Source organism: Pyxicephalus adspersus, chromosome 1 (genome assembly GCF_032062135.1).
Source record: "Pyxicephalus adspersus chromosome 1, UCB_Pads_2.0, whole genome shotgun sequence".
In the NCBI taxonomy this organism is placed as follows: domain Eukaryota; kingdom Metazoa; phylum Chordata; class Amphibia; order Anura; family Pyxicephalidae; genus Pyxicephalus; species Pyxicephalus adspersus.
In genome coordinates, this window is record NC_092858.1 from 146525212 (window position 1) to 146546598 (window position 21387).

At 37.6% G+C, this 21387-nt stretch overlaps 1 protein-coding gene across 2 annotated transcripts in view; it reads left to right on the forward strand.

The window, feature by feature from the left end:
- Nucleotides 1-21387, forward strand: part of NEK8 (NIMA related kinase 8) — a 37699-nt gene that overhangs the window by 2608 nt on the left and 13704 nt on the right. For both annotated transcript variants that reach the window (XM_072430285.1, XM_072430277.1), the window contains exons 2-8: nt 8048-8179; nt 12575-12780; nt 14570-14649; nt 15094-15281; nt 17095-17242; nt 17374-17450; nt 21206-21323. In XM_072430285.1, coding sequence (XP_072286386.1) covers nt 8048-8179; nt 12575-12780; nt 14570-14649; nt 15094-15281; nt 17095-17242; nt 17374-17450; nt 21206-21323 — 949 coding nt within the window. The remainder of the gene's footprint in view (nt 1-8047; nt 8180-12574; nt 12781-14569; nt 14650-15093; nt 15282-17094; nt 17243-17373; nt 17451-21205; nt 21324-21387) is intronic.

Here is a 21387-nt window from a genome sequence, read left to right on the forward strand (position 1 = left end):
TCTCGGTTTCACCCTGCAGTAACCAGACACTATAGCTTCATTTGTTCATTACTTGTAAATTGAGAACGTCATTATTATTTATGGAGCTAATATAGTATAATGTAGTATTATATAATATATTGTAACTTTTGACATTATGTATCTATACCAGGGCACATATCAGGACAAGACACAATGGGCCTGATTTAATAAAGCTCTCAAAGGCTGGAGAGGATACACTTTCATCAGTGAAGCTAGGTGATCCAGCAAACCTGGAATGGATTTCTTTAAAGTCATTTGCTATTTGCTAGCAAATGTTTTGAATCCTGGACCAGACCAAATCCAGGTTTGCTGTAACACCAGCTTCACTGATGAAAGTGTATCCTCTCCAGCCGTGGAGAGCTTTATTAAATCAGACCTAAAGAGAAGAGTCTAAAATGAAGTTAGATAGGTAGATTTTAGTATGCCATTACTATATAAACCACTGATCAAGAGTCCTTAGGTTTAATCATCTGGCCAAAAATGAAACTCACTGGAGAGAAATGATTGTGTCTCCTTTTCTGTGATACATTTTCAGGCAAATTATTACAAGCCTGCCTACCATGACAAGGTAGACTCTTTGGGGCAGGACCTACTCTAATCTACACTGTGCTACCCTACCTGATGCTAGTCATCGTTCCTCTAATGTTGGATGTGTGTGTTCATGTTAGGCCTCATCTAATAACTAGGTGTGTGTGAGTTGGAGGGTGCTACCTGTCTCCTGGAATGCAGCTTGACTAAATGAAAGGGGGCAAAAAGTAAGTGGCCCCTTCCCTTTAGCAAAAGCAGATTCCTTGCTCTACTTAGTGGAAGACCTTATCCCCGCAATGTTGTTTTTGAGGTCCATGAGCGAGGGAGAAAGAAATCCTAAAAAAGACACCACCACCTTAGATGAAAATATTTATTACTTTATTGTCTTTATGTCTTTATTATTTACGTTTATGTCTTTATTACTTTATTTGATTTTATTTATTTACCTTTATTTTAAAAGTATTATTTACCTATGCGCAATTTAGCAAACTCCAAACTTCAGCTATGTCCATAGATTTGATCCCACGCAGACTGATCTAGTGCTGGTTGTTCCTGATGACAGGAGCCCTGCCCAACTGTGGGTATTCACTCCAATATTTTTTTGTGATCTGGATGGTTTCCTTGCCCTGCAGAAAATAATACCACTTATTATAATTATTGATAAAGGGAATTAGGCAAGGGAGTAAGGGCAAGGGAACCAACCAACAGATCTCCTGATGACCGTAGATTTGCTAACCAGATAGTTAGTGTTGGTACCAGATGGATATAAAGTTTGCCACGGCTTCTGTAGCCATGTTCCAATACTGTGCCTCTAAGTGTCACTCTGGATCTTGTATGATGAGAAATTGGAGATATTGGCCTGTTAGGCCTTCCTCCTCTGATGGCACTCGATGGATGTTGGGCCGTGAATGGCCTCTCTGTGTTGGCATCCTGATGATAAAAGATACTCCTATAGATGGTTCACCTAAAAAAGAAAACTGAAATCTGCCGAAAATCTCAGACAAATCGCTTAGAGATGCTTTCAGAGTCACCTCTCAATAGCATGTGAATAGCCACAGCACTGTCTCTCTACAGACATATTTATGTGTCGTGCAGTAATTATTTCTTTGCAGATGTGTATGTGGTAATATGGTACTGATTTTTTTGATTGTGACAATTCAGTACTTGTGTCTCTGATGTGATTTTGCTTCTTTGGTTTTGCTACAACTCTCCCTTTTGTCAGTCTTTTCCACCTCAGATGCCATCCTTTTCATACTTAAGTTGTGAGGGGGATACCGAGTACTGGGACAGCTCTAATAGCCTCCCAAGTCTGAGGCTCAATGATGGGTAAAGGTAGATTGAGAGGTTGTCATCTGTACAAGCGTCCATTCTTAAATAGGGCCTGAAAGGAAAATGTTTCTGGTCATTTTGGCTCCCCAACAAGATACATTAAAAACAGAGGCAGTGCTTGCCATCCATATTGTGCTAAAAGTGAGTGAGATCAGATCAGCTTGGAGCAGCCAATAGGGATGGATAAGGGGCTGCGGAAGTTATAGTTTTAAAGTTTTGCAAACAATTAGAACATACCCTAAATGGTTCTCGGACGACCTAAAATGTAGTGCTTTCTCACTTTGCAAAAAAAACGGGACTAATCAGGCCAAATGTAGTTTTTGTTTTAATCGTACAACATCTTATATTCCAAAAGCACAGCAGATGCTGTTAGGATACGCCTATCTGGCCAATGATCCCGTACTAAGCGCCACTGCAATATCACACCTGGTTTATTCTAGCCAAAGGTATCGCATGCAGCAGCAAGGATAACATGCAAGTAGCAACATCTCCTGCCTCCCTTTAGCCGTGTAGCAATGTACCTTCTCAGTATCGCCAGCTCATACTTTAAGGCTGTGCATAGCTGAAGGGGATTTTAGGAACAGAATAGATCCTGGCTTTATCCTGCTTTTCTATTAGCTGCTACAACTTTAAAGCCTTTCTGCTCACAGCAACAGCATGCAATGACGGCTCAAGGGCCGGAAGCTTCATGTCACTTTTATGGACCACACTGTAATCCACGGCAACCACGAGGCATCCATGCACAAAGTGGTTTATACTGCTGTTTATCCCAAGGGTGCCCAACCTACGGCCCGCGGGCCACATCCAGCCTGCGGAGCTGCCAAATCCGGCCCTCTCCTCATTCCCTTTCTGCTCTGTCTGCTCGTTGTCTTGCGGGGAATGGGGTGTGCTCATCTCCTATACGTCTCCATAAGATCATGTTACTAGGTGAGGGAGCTTCCTGAGCATGAGTGGGTGTGTACTATAGACATGGCAATCAGCTTTGTTGCTCCCCGTCCACCTTGTACTGTGAGATAATCGCAGCAACATTAAAGCTGTGTCTGTGTCCATGCAGCTGTCATTATCCACATGTTTGAACCTTCATGTCTCCTACACGGATTGTCATAGGAGTATGAAATTTTAAGGCTACACAAGGGACCTTGAGAGCTGATACAATGCCAAATTTAATTTCACAAGTTGCATAACAAGTTGCCAGATATGAGGTCACAAGCATAAAATCCTAATTACAATCGGGGGTATTTTCACATTAAGGGTGGGCTATTTCAAGACCCCAAACTGAGTTTGCATGTTAGGGACCCCCCGATCCCACTTCCCTGGCAATGAGGAATAGGGTAATGCCAATTCGCTCGGTGCCTTGGTGCCCCAAACATATGCTTGCTCACAAAATTTAGGACTGTGTTCAGGTTGGCGGTGAGGTTTCTCTGCGGTTACCCTTTCCTCTTGTCATAGAACCCTGGCTGGGGGGAGACGCTCAGTACCACTCACTGCCGCCTGTAGTCAAATTTGCAGACATTGTTTCACATAGCTGGCCACTTAACTTAAAAATACCTCCCTAAAAGTCTTTTCCGATGGTTTTGATTTGTGGAATATAGTTAGATAACAGGAGACCTATTTTTATGTTGCAGAATCATACTCAAAAAGTTTGTTCACAGTAGAAAATGCCACGTGTAAACTGACCTTTCAAAAGAAAAGAATAACATTATTGTTATTATATTTAGTATCAATTTGGGATATTAAAATGTCTGGATGTATGTGTTGGGGATCTGGCAGTATTTGACAGCATAGTTAAAGTTTATTATTGGTTTTATTAATATTAATATTATTAATAAATAGCCAACATATTACACAGCGCTGTGCATTAAATAGGGGTTGCAAATGACAGGCAAATGCAATCAGTGACACAGGAGGAGAGGACCCTGCCCCGAAGAGCTTACAATCTACAATATAGGAACTCATTATTATTATAATTATTACGACTATCAGAGTTATAGAGTTTTTAATTTGAAACAATATATAAAAATTTTGTCATTTTCTCACAATGATTCACTGTGTACTTGTATACATGCAAAACCCAGCTGAGCAGAAGTAACTTCATTTGGTGCCCAACATGAGTTAAACATGTGCTTTAACATGCCAATGCATTGTGGGGCTGTTCATTGTCAATGGCATACACATGCACTGTAAATTGGTGACCAACACACTCCAGTGTTGTGATGGGAAAAGGGTCATATGCAGTTTTTGGCTGGCTGCATTGTGTTAGTATCCTACCCATGGGCAGTTTAATGCACTGCAATGGGTTGGATATGTCTGAAAGTAAAAGAATACTTCTTCAGTTCTCCTAGCTATGGTATCATTTCTAGGTACCTAAAAACCAATGCAAGCAAGTTTATTTTGTGTATATCATAGTAAGTAGTGCAGAACGCTGCTGCTTTTAGGTTGTCAAAAGAAGTGTGTTCACCCAGAAAACAATTTGATGTTCAATTTTTTAACCCCCAGCTGGATGCTGGATTGTGGAAACAGATGCTATACAACTGTTCACTGATCTGTACTGTGTCTGTGACAAATGCAATGTAATATTTTTGTCTTGTAGTCTAGGCATTAGATCCCACCCCCCTCTGCAGAATTGGTTACGGTAATGTCTGTATTCATGGGCTTTTTTTTTTAATTTTAATGTAAATTTTGTAGTTGTAGTTTGTAATTTGTAGTTTCCACATTCTTCTGTGGATTGTATGTATTTTGTAAGCAATCATTGCTGTGTATTTTGTAAGCGTGTGTGTGTATGTATGTAATATATATATATATATATATATATATATATACAAAATTATAAAATCTCATCTATGTGTTTTAGTGTGTGCGTGTATTTATACGTAATCTATAATCCCATCTATGTATTTTAGTGTATGTGTTTTGCAGACCTTAGACCCAGATTAATACAGGACTATTTTTTCATAGCAGAGCTTTTATTTCTTGGTATGACCAGTGTTGGTCTGCAGAGAATTTTGAATAACTGTGTCTCCTTGAAAGACCTGGAATTTCCCTAATATACCCAATATATAGCTACCTATGGTTGTATACGCATACAAAATGTCCTTTTGGATTGTTATGCTGTTCTTGATTTATTCAAGAAATCTAAATGTAGCTATTTTTTTCTTCTGTATCTGTAGTCTGCAATCCATGTCATTTTTTGGTCATGTGTAGGCATTCTAACTATTTGCTATGTTATAGGACCAGAATTTGTTTTTATAGTAAAAGCCTTTATATTTTTATTTGCAGCAGCAAATGCTTACATTCTCTGATCTGATAACTGCTACAGTGTAGAAAATGCTTGTCAAATGTGACATAAAACTAAACTCCCTACAGTCATGTCAATGTGTATGCTATTGTGTATCACAGGATTACCATGTGCAAGCTTTTTTGCTTAATATTTTGTACTTAAACAGCCCTAAAAAGGAGACACACGGTTCATGTGTCTAAGGTCTTTTCTCCATTGGATTTAGAAATACTTCAGGCTGAGTTACAAGGAAGATGTGGCATGTTTTACCTTTGCTGATCTTCAATTTCAGGAGATGTAAAGCAACACAGAGCAACTTGGCACAAGGAAAAGCAAGCAAAGTAAAGCCAAATTCTCCACAGGGACTTCACAATTGCTTTGCATAGACAGCTTTTCTAATGTAGTTTTCATTATTAGTTTGATTCCCTAGGATATCTGTTAGATAAAGGGGCAGTTTTCCCCCAGCACGTTGACACAAGAATGGTCCTTACTCCTTTCTTCTAATCCATAGCAGAAGTAAGGACCATACCTATTATCTATCGGACTGTAAGCTGTTCCTTACAGTCTGATGTTCAAATAAATATATCCAAATGCCTAATGATCTTGGTAATGGCACCTAGGTGGTCAGAAATGTCCTAGTAATTGGAAGCAATGTACATAGGGAATACGAATATTGCTAAGATTATGTTTGGCCTATGCAATATAGGTGAGATATGGTAACCTAAACACCTAAACAATTTTTTTCATCACTATTTGGTCTGCAGAGCTTGGGACCAACTGTACTATATATACATATATGCAAACTTCAAGGGGAGAAATGTATATATAGCAGTATATTGCTAGAACTTCTGTGTTTATTTAGTCTTCATAATAAATGTGTACGTGAAAGGAAAAGGCACAAAATATTATTGTCATAACTTAGGAGGGCTTCAGCTGTTACCATGAATAGTGTCACCTGTCAGTGTGGGCAGCTATTTATGTTTGGAAGCAGCTGATTAATATTGTGGGAACCAAGGACATCAGTAGAAATAGTTATGTCTGTAAACACTGATATTGGCGAGTCCTGCATGTTCATATATTCTCTACATTCTTTTCTATGTTATTTTTATATCAGCTAAGTCTAACATTCCTAGACATATTGCTTTACATTTCCTCTGCTTTAATCTGCAAATTTATGACCACAGATGTCATAGTAATTATCATACAGTTTATGACAATATCAGTATACAGAGTTGAATTATTTTCACATTGGCTAGCACCACTACCGCTGCAGATTGCTGTTTTTTTCCCCTTCTAACAATAATCTACTTTTCTCTTTATTTCTATTTTTATTGCATTCTCAGTAAACATATAGTAGTTTTATAGGAATTTATTTTATTGAATTATGGTTTCCTTCTCTGCTTCTTCAGCTTTGTGCCCAGGTATTCATGCTGCAATCGTCATTTAATACTGTGGATAGCAAAAACTCCTTTGGTATGTAATTTTTCACAAACCAATGGACAATCTTCTGACAAAAAACTTTGTTAGTGGTCGGAATTATAGCAAAAGGAAAGTTTTGGACTACAATGGTATGCTGGAAGCAGGGGGTTTGCTAAAATAAAGCAAGTGTAATTTTACTTTCAGTGTTAGGGGTTTAGAGTGACATTTTCACAATAAAATGTTCTTTTAAATTGGATTAAGGAGGAAATTGTTCATTTTATGGCTAATTTACCCCTATTTAATGTACATGTTGAGCTGGAACTCAAAAAGCAGAGACATCTGTAGGTTAGACACGTGATGTATACTGAAGGAATGTTTTTTGACAGTTCAGTGTCACAGCTGTCAGCTGTCTTCGCTTTTTAGGGATCTGTCCCAGATTTAAAAGATTTGCCCTTGGAAATGTCCCTGATTTTCATGTGCTGTAAAATGTAATCTGCTCTGCAAGTCAGATTAAACTTTTAGAATCTAGTAATGTTTTATATATGTTTTTTCACAGTATTTAAAAAATGGGAAATGTCTTCATAATCTAGTTTAATTTACAAAAAATGTGTCTGTTGGGAGTCTGAGGTGGTATTGAGAATACTCAGATTCGTAGCATGAAATAAAAACACAACAGAATTACATACATGTGAGCTGTTATTATGGTGATGAAGTACCTCTTTCTAGATCAAATGACCAAGTATTTGGCTGCTCTGCAGGTAAGTAATGCAGCCTGGTCTAGAAGTCACCCAACTTTGAATCTTCTGTAAAGGAACCTGTGATTTCCCTTGTTATATTCCCATTGGATAGTTCCCATTTGTTATCTAATCAGAAAGTAAACATATTCTATGCCATATTGACAAAAAAGGAACAAAAAAACTATTTGGGTAAAAAAGCATGTGTTAGAATCTTGCTTAGATTTGTTTTGCACACATATATATGTTTCGTTATATTGAACAGTTTGCAAATATTAAGACTTAAAAGACCTTCATATTTTAGCTAATTCTAAGTTTATTTACTAATTTATATTTGGTCTGACCTAACCCACAGCCATTTGGAAACCCAATGGCCAATTAGGAACCCATGCAAATAACTATTTGCATGGGTTCCTACCCCAGAAGGATACACACACCCCAGGGCCAATTTGATTGTATGCCATTTACCCAGCTAATATGTTCTAAGGTTGTAGACACACACAAGCATGGTCATGGAAATGCATTGCCTTTTGAGAACTGAACATGAGTATTCTGCTGCTACAAAGCCTACAGATCTAAGCTACAACTTATGTGAACTGTGTTACATGTGTAAAATATGTGACTGCTCTGTGTGTTTGCATTATAGATAAGCCAGATATATGGCAAATTGTTGTTAGTGAGGATATGTGATCAACTTTTTTTCTGTATGTGAAATCACACTGTTTACTTTGTCTTTCTGCAGGTCGTGGGAACTCCGTGTTACATCTCTCCAGAACTATGTGAAGGAAAGCCCTACAACCAGAAAAGTGACATCTGGGCACTCGGATGTGTCCTCTATGAACTTGCAAGTCTTAAAAGAGCATTTGAGGCAGCAGTAAGAGCAATTCTCACCTAACTCTGGTTGTATGGTGCCAGTCTTGTGTTCATTTAGTGCAGGCAATGATCTACCGGAATGAAAAAAATATTATATTTGAAAAGAAATACAAAGACAATTAGTCTATATATTTAACAAAAATATCAACAGATATGGTTATTATTAATATTATTAATATTATTGTTATTAATAAAAAGGATTTATATAGGCCCAACATATATTACGCAGCACTGTACATTAAAAAGGGGTTGCAAATGACAGACAGATACAGACAATAACACAGGAGGAGGAGAGGACCCTGCCCTGAGGAGCTTACAATCTAGGTGGTGTTTTTTGACCACCGTGAAAAGTAAGCACACTTGTGGCTTCAGAAGCTGATATTGCTCACTTTAGCATCAATTAAGCTTTTGCTTAACAGCCTTACCAGTCTCCATGCAGAATTCCTTTAGTTGCAAGATGTTTGTGGGATTCCCATAAGGGTTTGTCCATAACCCTCCATTCTTTTTAAGCCAATCCATCCTAGATTTACTAGTGTGCCTTATATTCCATTGAAAGGTTCAACCCTTTTTCAACCAGTTCAGCTTGAACTTTCAAACAGATTTCCTTGCATTATTGCCAAGCTTAGTTTAATAGAATACAAAATCCATAGCTGACTCTACAACTCAGAATCTAATGCAGGGAAACAACCACCAGCCATACATTTACATTACTATGGTATGAGGTTCTAAAAATAAAAGATGTCTTTGGTTTGCGCTAAACATCTACTGTTACGGTGGGCAAAAAACATTTCATTCATTACTCCTAAACACATTGGGCCTGATTTATCAAAGCTGTCCAAGACTGGAATAGATAAACTATCATGAGTAAACATGGGTGATCCAGCAAACCTGGAATGGATCTGGTCTAGGACTGAAAACATTTGCCAAATTATAGTGAGTGATTTTTAAAAATGTATTCCAGGTTTGCTGGATCACACAGGTTCACTCATGATAGCCTATATTCTCTAGTCTTGGAGAGCTTTGATAAATCGGGCCCATTTTTTTTTCTAAGATTCCTTTTGGACAGCTAAAGCTTTTTTCCTGACACACCTCCTATACAGGCAAAATCAGTTCATTCACAAATCTTGATTGGGGTGCGTCCTCTTCCCCTCCTGTGTCATTGTTTTACTGAATTAAAGTTGTAATAAAATTATTTTATTATAATTATTTTAGATTCATACTCTTTAGTACCATTTGTAGCAAAAAATACCTTCTGTTCCCTCAATGAAATGTTGGGGTTCTTGCAGACTTCTTTTAGCATGGGATGGTCAGCTATTGGGCAAATCAAATTGAGGCAGCCAGACCAAATATTTTGATGATTTTTTTTACTTCTGTCCAACTTATAGGCATCTAGAACCTTCTTCCCTTAAGGAGTGCCTTAGGGAGATATTTTGGTCTTGCTATGATGACACCACACACATTAATAGCAAAACACCATTCCTTAGATATCTAAGGTTTAAATAAAACAGGTTTCATCTACATGAACTTTAAACTGGTAAACATAGGGGTTTACTTACTTACATGTATACCTAACAAATGTGCATTTTCATTCACTTAAATTATGTACCAGATCAAGTTTATATGTTTTTTCTTCAAGTATATCACTTTCATAAATCATTTTTGGAGCCACTGTTTGCATGAATTGTTTACTGCATGCCTGCTTGCAAAGTTTTGAAAGTAAACTATTTCAGTGGGTGTACTGACTTTTTTACATGCCTTCCAATATATATATAACCTATATTTCTATACAGGTAGTCCCCCGGTTACATACAAGATAGGTTTATGACATTCAGTGATATGGAAAAAGAAACAACTGCAGAGATTGTCTTGGTCATTAAAGAGCTTGCAGAACAGCAAAAGATTTCTTCTGCAAGTCATCTGCCCCTCCCCCCATCAAGCCTCTGTCCTGCATGCTAAGAGCAGGGAAGCCCTGTTCGTTCGTATCTAGGAGTCGTCCGTATGTCGGATGTCCTTAACTTGGGGACTACCTGTATTAGAGTATTTAAATCATCAGTTCCTGGAAGAGTGGCAGCTTTCCTCCTGTCATTTCTGGTGGGAAATCTCTCCATGTAAAGCCACTCAAACCTTGCCCACCGAACTCGGCTATGAATTATTTTTAATGACGACTAATTTACTTTGTACAAAAAACTAAATGTAAGGATTTTCTTTGACCATTTTAATTCTCAGTTTGGTCATTGTCAAAGCAATCGGTTGTGTTGAACAACATGAATATATTAAAAGGCTCCAGATTGGCAAACCAAACTTCTATTTTATAGTATCAGATAATTTTTTTTTGGTTGCGAGGCACCTCACTATATATTCTCATAAATAATAGTGATTTTACCAGAAAAAATCATTCCTGCCAGTCTTTCCCTAACATTGGTTTGATCAGAGGTGTCTGTACGACAGAGACGAATTCCATAAAGACGGAATGTTTTTTGATGCAACTTGTTTCTAGTGGATTGAGTGATAATTTTTATAAGTACCTTGGAGAATGTAGAAAGCCTGAATAATGAAATACTCGCAAGTTGGATAACACCCTTGAACTACATACACTTATCAGATAATTTGATTGCTACTGTTCATCTCAGGTGAAAATCTGACGTGTACTGTGGTCCTGTGGTGGGTTTATGAACAACTCAATGGGAATGGTTGCTGTGCGTTCCTCCTTCCCCCTCCTAATCCATTAAACAGAACGGCACCTTGTGTACATCCTCATATGTTCATCTATCACCTGAAATGATCATGAAAGATTGTTTCAAGCGACAACCATCTGACAGCCTTAGAAGTACATAATCTAGTTTACTAAAGCCTGTGAGTTACTGTTTAACCTTTCTCACGCTAACACAGTACATATTTTGCTTGAGAACTGAAACTCCTAGAAGGGTAAGGTCCGGGTGACAGTTTCATGTGAATGCTGCCAATAACAAACCCTGTGGCAAGTTTTTTTTAGCACAGGAAATAACATATCTTTAGAAAGCACAGACTCATACCTGCTACCTGAGCCTTTATCTTTATGGGAGATATTGGTGTTTTAAGACAAATATATTATCTGCACTCTGACTCAGTGTTTCTGGGAACTGTATTGTGACATGGCCATTTGCCATGTCAGATTCTAAGATTATTATATAATATGATTTATTTTTTTACATTGAAATTCAGAATAATTAGAGCATTAGAATCTCATGAAGCTTTTTGGTATGTATTTGTATGTGCCTATAAATATTCCAATTATTCTCATTATCAAGCACATTATTATCCAGACTATGTAGTGTAGAGGCCTATACGGAGATTTCTTTGTATAGGGCTTGTATTTTCCTTGTGATTGTTTCCAATGACAGAAGAATGAACAAGCACTGTTATTTTCTATGGGGAGGTGAGGACAAGTGATCAGCGCCCCACTTTTATTGGAAAGTACGGAAGTCATTCCCGCTGGCTTGTTCATCAATCAAACAGGACACCAGACATCTAGTAAAAGCTTCAGCTGGGTTATCCCCGTCTTTCATGCAGTTATTTATCTTTTTTGATAATGAATAACTCTTATAGCCAGTACAGATACTTCTCTTATTTATCACTATCCGGTAATTAAATAAAGGGACATGTTGCCTTCTAAGCTGAACTTACCTGTGTACATATCTAATACCAATCTAAATATACCAATTCTAAAGCCTGGTACAGACGTCAGATAGGCTTCCATTTTTGTGATTGTTCCAGTGTCAGGAGAATGAATGAGTGTGGTACACATAGATCCCTTCCATAGAAATGCATAGCAGTCTATCCAGCTCGGGGACCGCTAGATTTTTGCCTGGGATGAGCACGATCATTCATCTTGGACAGCAATTATCTGGTGTGATGCTTAATTATTTGTTCTGACAAATGTGTTTTTTTCCAGGCATTGTGGTAGGTGAGCACTGCCATTGTTTTAGGCATATGGCTTTAAGGCATATTGCATTGTTTTAGGCATAGGTTTAAGGCATACTGCAGCGCTTGTATGGCTTCCTATAATGATTACCTTCCTACTTTATCTTTTTGCAATTTACAGAATAAGTGTACACTAAATTCCAATGAAAATGTAAAATTATTTCTGCCAATGCCATATTTTCAAAGAGCTTCTGTTTTTGCATAGAAGCCACTATTGTCATAAAGGAATCCTAAGGAAAGCCTAAGACAATAAAATACATACTGTATATATTTCACCATGACCTTTATAAACAAAAATAGAATAAAACAACATGACATTGTCCTAAAATGATCACAACACACATTGTACTTAAAAACATACATAATAAAATTAACATACAATGTTTTTTTAATACTTACAGGCTTATTATAACCTACATGTGCCTTTTTTTTGTAGAACTTGCCTGCATTAGTGCTGAAGATCATGAGTGGGACTTTTGCCCCCATATCTGACCGATACAGTCCTGAACTCCGACAGCTAATACTTAGCATGCTGAATCTGGACCCTTCCAAGCGACCCCAACTGAATGAGATCATGACCCATCATATCTGTATACCTGCACTTCTCAACCTGTACAGTGACATTGGCAGTGTCAAAATGAGGTCAGTATATTCAAAGTCAGTTATAGCTTTTCTGATAGTTTCCTCTGTCTAACTGTGGATTTCTTCTAGATTCTAGCAGAAATACAAAAATGGGACATTGCCTAATGTATCTAAAAATTACCTTATCAGACCTAATCAGCAATTAGTGTTGATTGATCAGCTGCAAGTCAAAATATAAAAATAACTGTGAATACTCTGCAGAGTCCACATTTAGTCACTTGCAAGCAAGAGATAATATAATTCAGCTGATTACAAACTAATTCTTGTAGCTGATTTTCTTTACGATGGTGAATATTTTAAATGGTGATTTATCAAACCCCAAATTATTTGCAATATGATAACATTGCTCTGTAAGATAATTTGCCCCATCACTACATGTACAGGAGGTTTTGTATGTTAATACCAAATAGTTTATTATAGTTACCTTTGGCTCCTCTTGGTTCCATAGAAATTGTTAGTGTCATTCTCAAATGCAATATGACGTTCTCTATTGAGAATTTTAAAGCTTTCTCATTCCTGATATGCAATGATGCTGTTATTTTCAAGCATTACTTTTTATAATCTGACAGCTTCTGGCCTCCTGGAGTGCAATAACAAACATCTCTGTTAGTTGGAGTCGTTTAATATTACACAGTAAGAATTTCCAACAAAAGAGTAGATATTGAATGCTGTGTTTATGTTGATGTTAGCATCAAAAGATTATTGCATGTATGGTGGCAGTTCCTGATCTACCAGTTCACTTAAATGTGGGCAGATATTTTCCTGTTCATACATCTCAGAGTGAAGTATGGTCATTCTAACATAAATGATCTAATCTTTTCTTGTGTAAAGAGAACTGGAAAATATGCTCTGTTAGGAGTCATTGTATGGGAGGATTAGAGTATTTGAATCTATGGGCCTGATTTATTAAAGCTTTCCAAGGAATGGTTTTCTTCAGAGTAATTTGCTATTTGCTAGCAAATGTTTTAAATCCTGGACCAGATCCATTTCAGGTTTTCTTGATCACCCAGCTTCACTGATGAACGTGTATCCTCTCCAGCCTTGGAGAGCTTTGATAAATCAGGCTCTATATATTCATGGCTGAGAGCTTTTATCTATTGTAAGAGAGTCTGTACATACACAGATTCTATCATATGATATGTAAATTTGGTAGTGAATAAACATGTTGCTTTTGTTTTTTTCTAACAGTCCTCCCACCCTTTTTAATTAAAATAATTAAAAAAAAGAAACTGGCTTTTGATGCAATATTCATTTTCAATCCAAATAATCCCCCTCCACAGTGCTTCTGCTGCTGGAAGTCCTCAATATGTTGGCCAGCATTTCACCCCACATCCTTTCAACACAGGTTGTCCTATATCAGCCCCAACCTGTGACTGGACAGTGAAAACAGATTCAGCACAGCGATGAGCTCACCTTTGCAATACTTTGCCTCTGAACTGATTGAGCTTGTATTTTTCCTCTTACACTGTAATTATGGTCTTGGTTTTAGAATTGTGGATCTTGTCCTGTCTTTTTGCTGGGTCAAATTGAGGGCTATTTACAAAAAATTAATACTAGCAACTAATAACTATTAAAATTATTGGCAGATCAATACCAACTAGTACCATTCAGCAGGTAGGCAGTGACATCTAAGTCAATAATCTATCCCAAATCTCCTATTGAATATATATTTATGATATCCCCATCAGGTATTTATTGTGACATTTTTTACGATATAATGACAGTCTGAATTATTATTGTTTTTGCATATTTTTTCTTGGTTTATTAAGAAAATGTTTCTTCTCTGCAGGGTGGAAAAGCCTTTGGCTGCGATGCCTGCAGTGACCCGTGGCCGAGCGGCTGGACGAATCCCCAGTGCCAGATCCCGTGGTGAGCAGTTTTGCATTGTATTGTAATGCCCCTGGTATTACATGCCATTGAGAGTGAAGTGACCTATTTCTGTAAATAAGTTGCAAAAACAGCATTTGATGCAGTCTTTTACTTGTCTCCTTTCTTTTTCTGTATTACAACACTCTGGCTGTACATAATTTAGTGTTTTATCATGTTTGATGAATTATGTACTATTTCCTAGGAAGGTTTATGAATATCATTTGTCACCAGTGTAAACATCCCATCATTGCACTAATGAAATACTTCTTTACAGTTCCATTCATTTAACATGACAGGTGCCTATTAGCAAGCCAAAGGGAGTTTGTTACAGCACATTCCTCTATTTCTTATTATCATCACCAGGGTTTAGCCGTAACATGTTTTTGTGGAATTTGATATTGGGAGCTACAGTTAATTGTCATATTTTTGTTGATTTGTGATCAGGTGGCCGTGTTGGGTATTCTTCTGCCAAAACAGGCATTCCTCCCCCACTGTCCTCAGTGTACACATGGGGAAGTGGCATCACCTCCCCTCTCCGACTACCCATGCTGAATACAGAGGTATTCCAAGTATCAGCTGGAAGGACACAGAAAGCTGGAGTCACCAAGTCTGGAAGGCTTATCATGTGGGAGGTGAGCATCAGGGAACTCTGACCCAGGTTTCTAGCGCTAGGCATCCACAAGGTAAAATATGCTATTCCTAAAAATCTCAGGCATGTGCAAGTACATCAAAAAGAGTGATTCAAGGAATCTTTCAAATCATTTTTACATAATAGGCTGTCTCCATTCAGCCGGGATACAAATACTGTACATTCATGATTATCAACATTAGTATACATCATACTTTTAAAAGGAACTGCTGACAATTCTGCTCATTTTAACATTAAACCAGGTTAGTTAGTGAATCCTGTCCAGGATTATAGTTCAGAACAAGCTGACTTTTCATTCTTCTTTTAGAGAATGGAATAAATTTATCCTAATGCACTTTTTTGCTAACCATAGTTACAACTGTTAATGTTTGACTGTTCTGAGCTGTTTAGAAGGTCATACTGTCTGTACATTATTGAATACATAGACACCAACCATTGATGTTATTTTCATATCCACACAGGTAGCTCCATTGTAAGGCACTAAGTAGTCAGTCTGAGCTTACTAATGCTTCCTGCAGAAGATGCTTGGATGATATGACCAGGGAATTGCTTTGGAAACCAGTGGCAGGAAGTTTTATAGCTTAAAACATATATCCATCCAAAACTTTTAGTTTAGGATTTTTACTCCTCTCACTTCCTCCCCTAATGACAACATTTTACCACACAGGAAGTGAGGAAGATGTACTTTCCTGTCTGATAACACATAATTGTTTGGTATTGGTGCTTATGATGGCAATGCAGATTCCTGAAACTGTTTCTCGTTGTACCATCAGTAAACGTATTTTTTGTGTTACTTGGATTTTATTTATTACTTTCCCCAAAACATTAAATGGGCTTTATTAGCACCTCACATTTATTGACAACTCACATTGCTTTTCAATAATCATAAAAGCGTAATTTATTACTTAAAAAAAAAAGAAAATATATAATACATAATTCATGTATGGTACACTTAATATTTAACGCGTTTCACAGAATCTGCTTCCTCAAGAAAATCGAGCCTGACATCACAATTTATCTATAATACACAACAATACAAATTAATACCCCAAAATGCCTGTGACTTTATTGGTACTATATATATTTAAAATTATATAAATATAATGATATAATCATTGATGTTTCCCCTTTGTGTAATTTATTTAATAAAATCATCATCAACAACCTCGTGTCCTTTTACTGGTGGGTCTTAGAGTAAAGCTGCGTACACACGTCAGATTTTTATCGCCCGATAATCGGCATCGGCCAGATATCGGGCGAAAATCAGGCGTGTGTACAGTCGGCGTCGTCCATCGTCCGAACGACCGTCCTGGCGGATCCGCGGACGATGAACGACGACCGATCCTAATGAAAGGGAAGGGGGAGAGCGCGCAGCAGGGTGCCGCTCCGTCGCTTTCCCCCTCCCCTCTCCATAGAACAGAACGGTGCTGTATGTACAGCACCGTTCATGCATCGTGTAGTCCTTTGTCGTTGAAAAGGATCATGAAAGATCCTTTCCAACGACAAAAATTGCACGTGTGTACGCAGCTTAGGGCTAGATGGATAGTGTTTGTACCTGCACACAGCTCAATAAAACATAGTTGATAATTATTTTTTTTAGTTAAGAAACTTTTTATGGTATTGAAAAGCATTGTGAATTGTGAATAAACTGGAGGTGCCTAGAATGTCTTTTTAATATATCAGGATGGTAATTGTGAATAAAATTTGGATGTTTCACCAAGCCCTACTCCTGTCCCATTGTCTCCGTTAATAATGAATGTGTCATATTTATATATTATTTGTCTTTTATTTTCCAGGCACCCCCTGTAGGAACTGGCGCACCTGCGCTTCCTGGTGCTGTAGAACATGCTCAGCCTCAGTTTATCTCACGATTTCTGGAGGGTCAGTCTGGTGTTACCATCAAACACGTGTCATGTGGAGATCTTTTTACTGCCTGCCTCACAGGTAAAGACCCAAAGTTCCAGCAAACATCAATACTACAGTTGCTTGGATATACTAAAAAAGTGTTTAGCATGTTGGGCCTGAAATGGTTAAAATATACATGTTTTTATGATATTGTTTATGTTTGTCCCCAGACAGAGGCATTATTATGACTTTTGGTAGTGGAAGCAACGGCTGCTTGGGACATTCCAATTTTAATGATGTCACACAGGTAAAATTATCATTTTTATTTCTCACCCCTTTTTCATGCTGTGTAATATAACTAAACATATGTTAAAAGAAATTTAGGATAAACATTAATCCAGTGTTCAATAGACTTTGAGGGACACACAGTGTTTTTCTGTTTGTCAATGTTAGTATTGATTTTCAACTTCAGTACTACGATAGAATTATTATTATTACACAGTATTTATATAATGCTGACATATTACACAGCGGTGTACAAAGTCCATAGTCATGTCACTAGCTGTTCCTCAAAGGGGCTCACAATCTAATATCCCCACCATAGTCATATGTCATTACCACAGTCTAAGGTCCATTTTGGGAGGAAGCCAGTTAACTTAACTGCATGTTTTTGGAATGTGGGAGGAAACCGGAGTACCCAGGGAAAACCCACGCAAACACGAGGAGAACCTGCAAACTCCATGCAGATAGTGTCCTGGCTGGGATTTGAACCTGGGACTGCAAATAGGGTAATATAATATGGATAACATAAATCATACATTACAGTGGCAACAATTAAAAAGCAGTGCAGTATTGTTGCCATCATTTACTGGCAGGACAAACAAGTAAATGTGGGACCTAGAAAAAACTTTAAGTGCAGATACACCCAAAAAAAGGGGCTGCAGCAAATTTTTGCTGTTAAACACAGTGGGCCTGATTTATTAAAGCTCTCCAAGACTGGAGAAAATAGAATATTATTGGTGAATGGGGTGATCCAGCGAACCCGGAGTGAACTTCCTTAAAATCATGTTCTATTATTTAGTAAATGTTTTAAGTGCTGACTAGATTCTTTCCAGGTTTGCTGGATCACCCAGTTTCACCCATGATAGTCTTTCTTGTCCAGCCTCAGAGAACTTTGATAAATCAAGCCTATTGCATCCTAGTACAGAATCTTCCACCGTAATTTGCAGATTACGTGCATTTGTTTATCTGACAAAATGGCTGGGTAATGTAAATAAATGCATAACTTTTATCCTGAATAAGGTTTTACTTAAAAACTATCAACATCAGATTCTTGCATAACATATACTTCTGTTTAATTAACAGTGTAAGCTGTATTTTTCTGAAAAGATTACATTAGCAAAAGAACAGCATATGTTTCCATTGCACAACATGGGCAGAAATATTTGCAAAGCTGTAAAATCTAATTAATATTGATGAAAAAAGAACATGCTTTCCTTGGCATTAATTCACACTTTACTGCTTGCTTAGGCAAATAAATGCTGCTTAGACACATAGGCCTGCATTTACATATGTTATATTACTGTGACTGCCAAACAGATCTGCTCTCTATAAGTGGTTCAGTTTTATCCAAATAATCATGCTAAGATCCTAAAGCAGACCTCCAAACAAAAAAACAAAACCTTCTGTACAGAACAGCCCTTAAAGCCAGTCTGCTTCAATTGTTTAATTAGTTTTTTAAATATATTCTGCAGTCTCACATTAGGTCTGGCTCCTTTACTGTACTAAAACTGATTTCACTGCACACTGTAATCTATTCACAATGTACATTAGAAGCTGCTGTAAATCAGATAGTGCCTGCCTCATTTTCTGGGTGTAGGGAATCCAGCACTATCCAGCCCTTTCCTCCTATACTGAATTTTCCCTGGCCCACCCCTTCATTCCTAAGGTTTCAGTTGTTGCTCTATTACAGGCATAGTATTATATGTACGCATTACCTAGGGCAGTCTGCATGCATATGACAGTCTGACACACACTTATGAAGACAATTTCATATACTTCCCCCAAGAGCCAGTTTATTGCTTGCACCAGGGCTGAGGGTTCTTTTAGGAGTAATGAGTAAATTTCAGGTTAACTTATTATTATTATTATTATTATTATTATTAATAATAATAATAATATAATAATAATAAACTGGATTTATAAAGAGCCAACATATTACACAGCGGTGTACCTTTAATAGGGTTTGCAAATACAGACAATGACACAGGTGGAGGAGAGGACCTTGCCCAGAAGAGCTTACAATCTTAAAGATTTAGCTAGGCCCCTGGTGCCTCTGTTCATCCAAGCTGAACAGAATGGATCGTAAAAAGTGTTGAACAGTCAGTTAATGTTGATGTTCATTTCTGATGTTGATACTCCTTGGCAACCTCTGATAATTCTGTTGGCTGAGACTCCGTGTGCTACACCCTTGGTTTGCATGCAGCATGTGGCCAGCAAGTCACAGTCATGGACATTTCTACAGCAACATTTTTATAGCGTCACTACCTGATTGTGCATAGTGACCTTTTACAGTGAAGAACACACATCACTATGTCTGGATCTAAAGGGAACTTTGTTTTGCATGTTTTTAATTTAAGCCTTGCTGACAGTGAAAAGGTACAAATTTTAACACTTCAATAAAGCAACTTCACTAAAGTCCACATCCACACCAGTTAAGTCCTTTTTTATTCAGAGGCTCGGGCATTACATTACCATGACATATAAAGCAGATGAATGACCATGGAGTCTGTCCTGCTTAACTTTTCACATGTAACCTGTTACTGGCTAGCACTATTATGGTATTAGGCAAATACTACTGAGGCTTACGGTGTAGGTTAAATGAGATTTTCAGCACTGTACTTCCACGTACACTAAAACCTTTTTAAGAATGAAACAAGTATTGCATTATTTTGGTGCCAAAAAGAAGTGTTCGCCCAGATGCTTTGACCCCTACCTGATCCTTAGAATGACCCTAGTTCTACCCATAGTCTAAAAATGTAGGCACGTTACTTTTTTCTTTTTAACAGCACCTTTATTTCTATAAACTCAACATATGTATTTTCCCCATACTGAACATGCTTCCACATTGAAGAGGCTATGCACATGTTAGGTTAGCCCATTTATTTGAATGGGCCCAAAGCACCAAAAATTGGACCTTCTGTAGTTTTGGTAACACATTGCAAAGCATTGTAGGGTACAAAGCAATCCAAGTGTTGTTTGTTGGGGGTACATTGAGAATGCAAGTGTAATGAAGCACAATAATGTGAATGGGCCCTTAGTGTCACATTCTGTCAAATATCAAAACCTACACTTGTCCACTGAGGTTGTGCTATTTGAAAATGAATGCCAAATGGTTTGTCATTGGAATCTAAGGTTTTCTGTTTTTTGAACAATTTTTTAAATGTACCTTAAAAATGTATACCATATTTGTACTTCCTATAGCAATATAGTTGCTTTATAGATTTAAGGTGCTCATTCGGAACAAACATACTGTTGAATGATCTCCTGTTTACCCACCTCTGCTATTCAGTGCATTATGAGTTATTACATTGCAGTCTTTTTTTCACTCTATGGGATAGTAAAAGGTACAAATATAGAAATGTTGACCAGAGCAGCACTGTCTGTACAGCGCTTGTTCATTCTATTGTCTCTGTAAACTATCACTAATGATTGTTTCTGATGAAAGTTTTCGAATTTGTGTATGTAACTTTAGAGTAACAGCACTCACTAAGTGCATCTTACGTATGAACAATGTTGTCTTATGACCAAGCAATGTGATCTATGCCAAAATTAATGCAGTTGATACCCACCATGAACATACACTGAAACTGCCACATGATCACTGTATCCTGCAACATTCTCTTCCTGTGTATAGTCATTATTAGAAGGCCATTGTGGCACCTCAGTAAAAGCCATTTTTGATAAATACGGCCTAAAGGTAAGTGGTCATTGCAAAAAACTGTAAATATTAAAAATAATAGGCTTTGTGATAATAAAGATATTCTTTGCTTTCTCTTACAGCCTAAGATTGTAGAAGCTCTCCTGGGTTATGAGATAGTTCATGTGTCCTGCGGGGCTTCACATGTCCTTGCTGTTTCTAATGAAAAAGAAGTGTTTTCCTGGGGCCGTGGGGACAATGGTAAGGTTTGTTCTGACCTCCGCGTGCATAAATCTGTATGACAAGAACCTCTGTGATTGAAGAC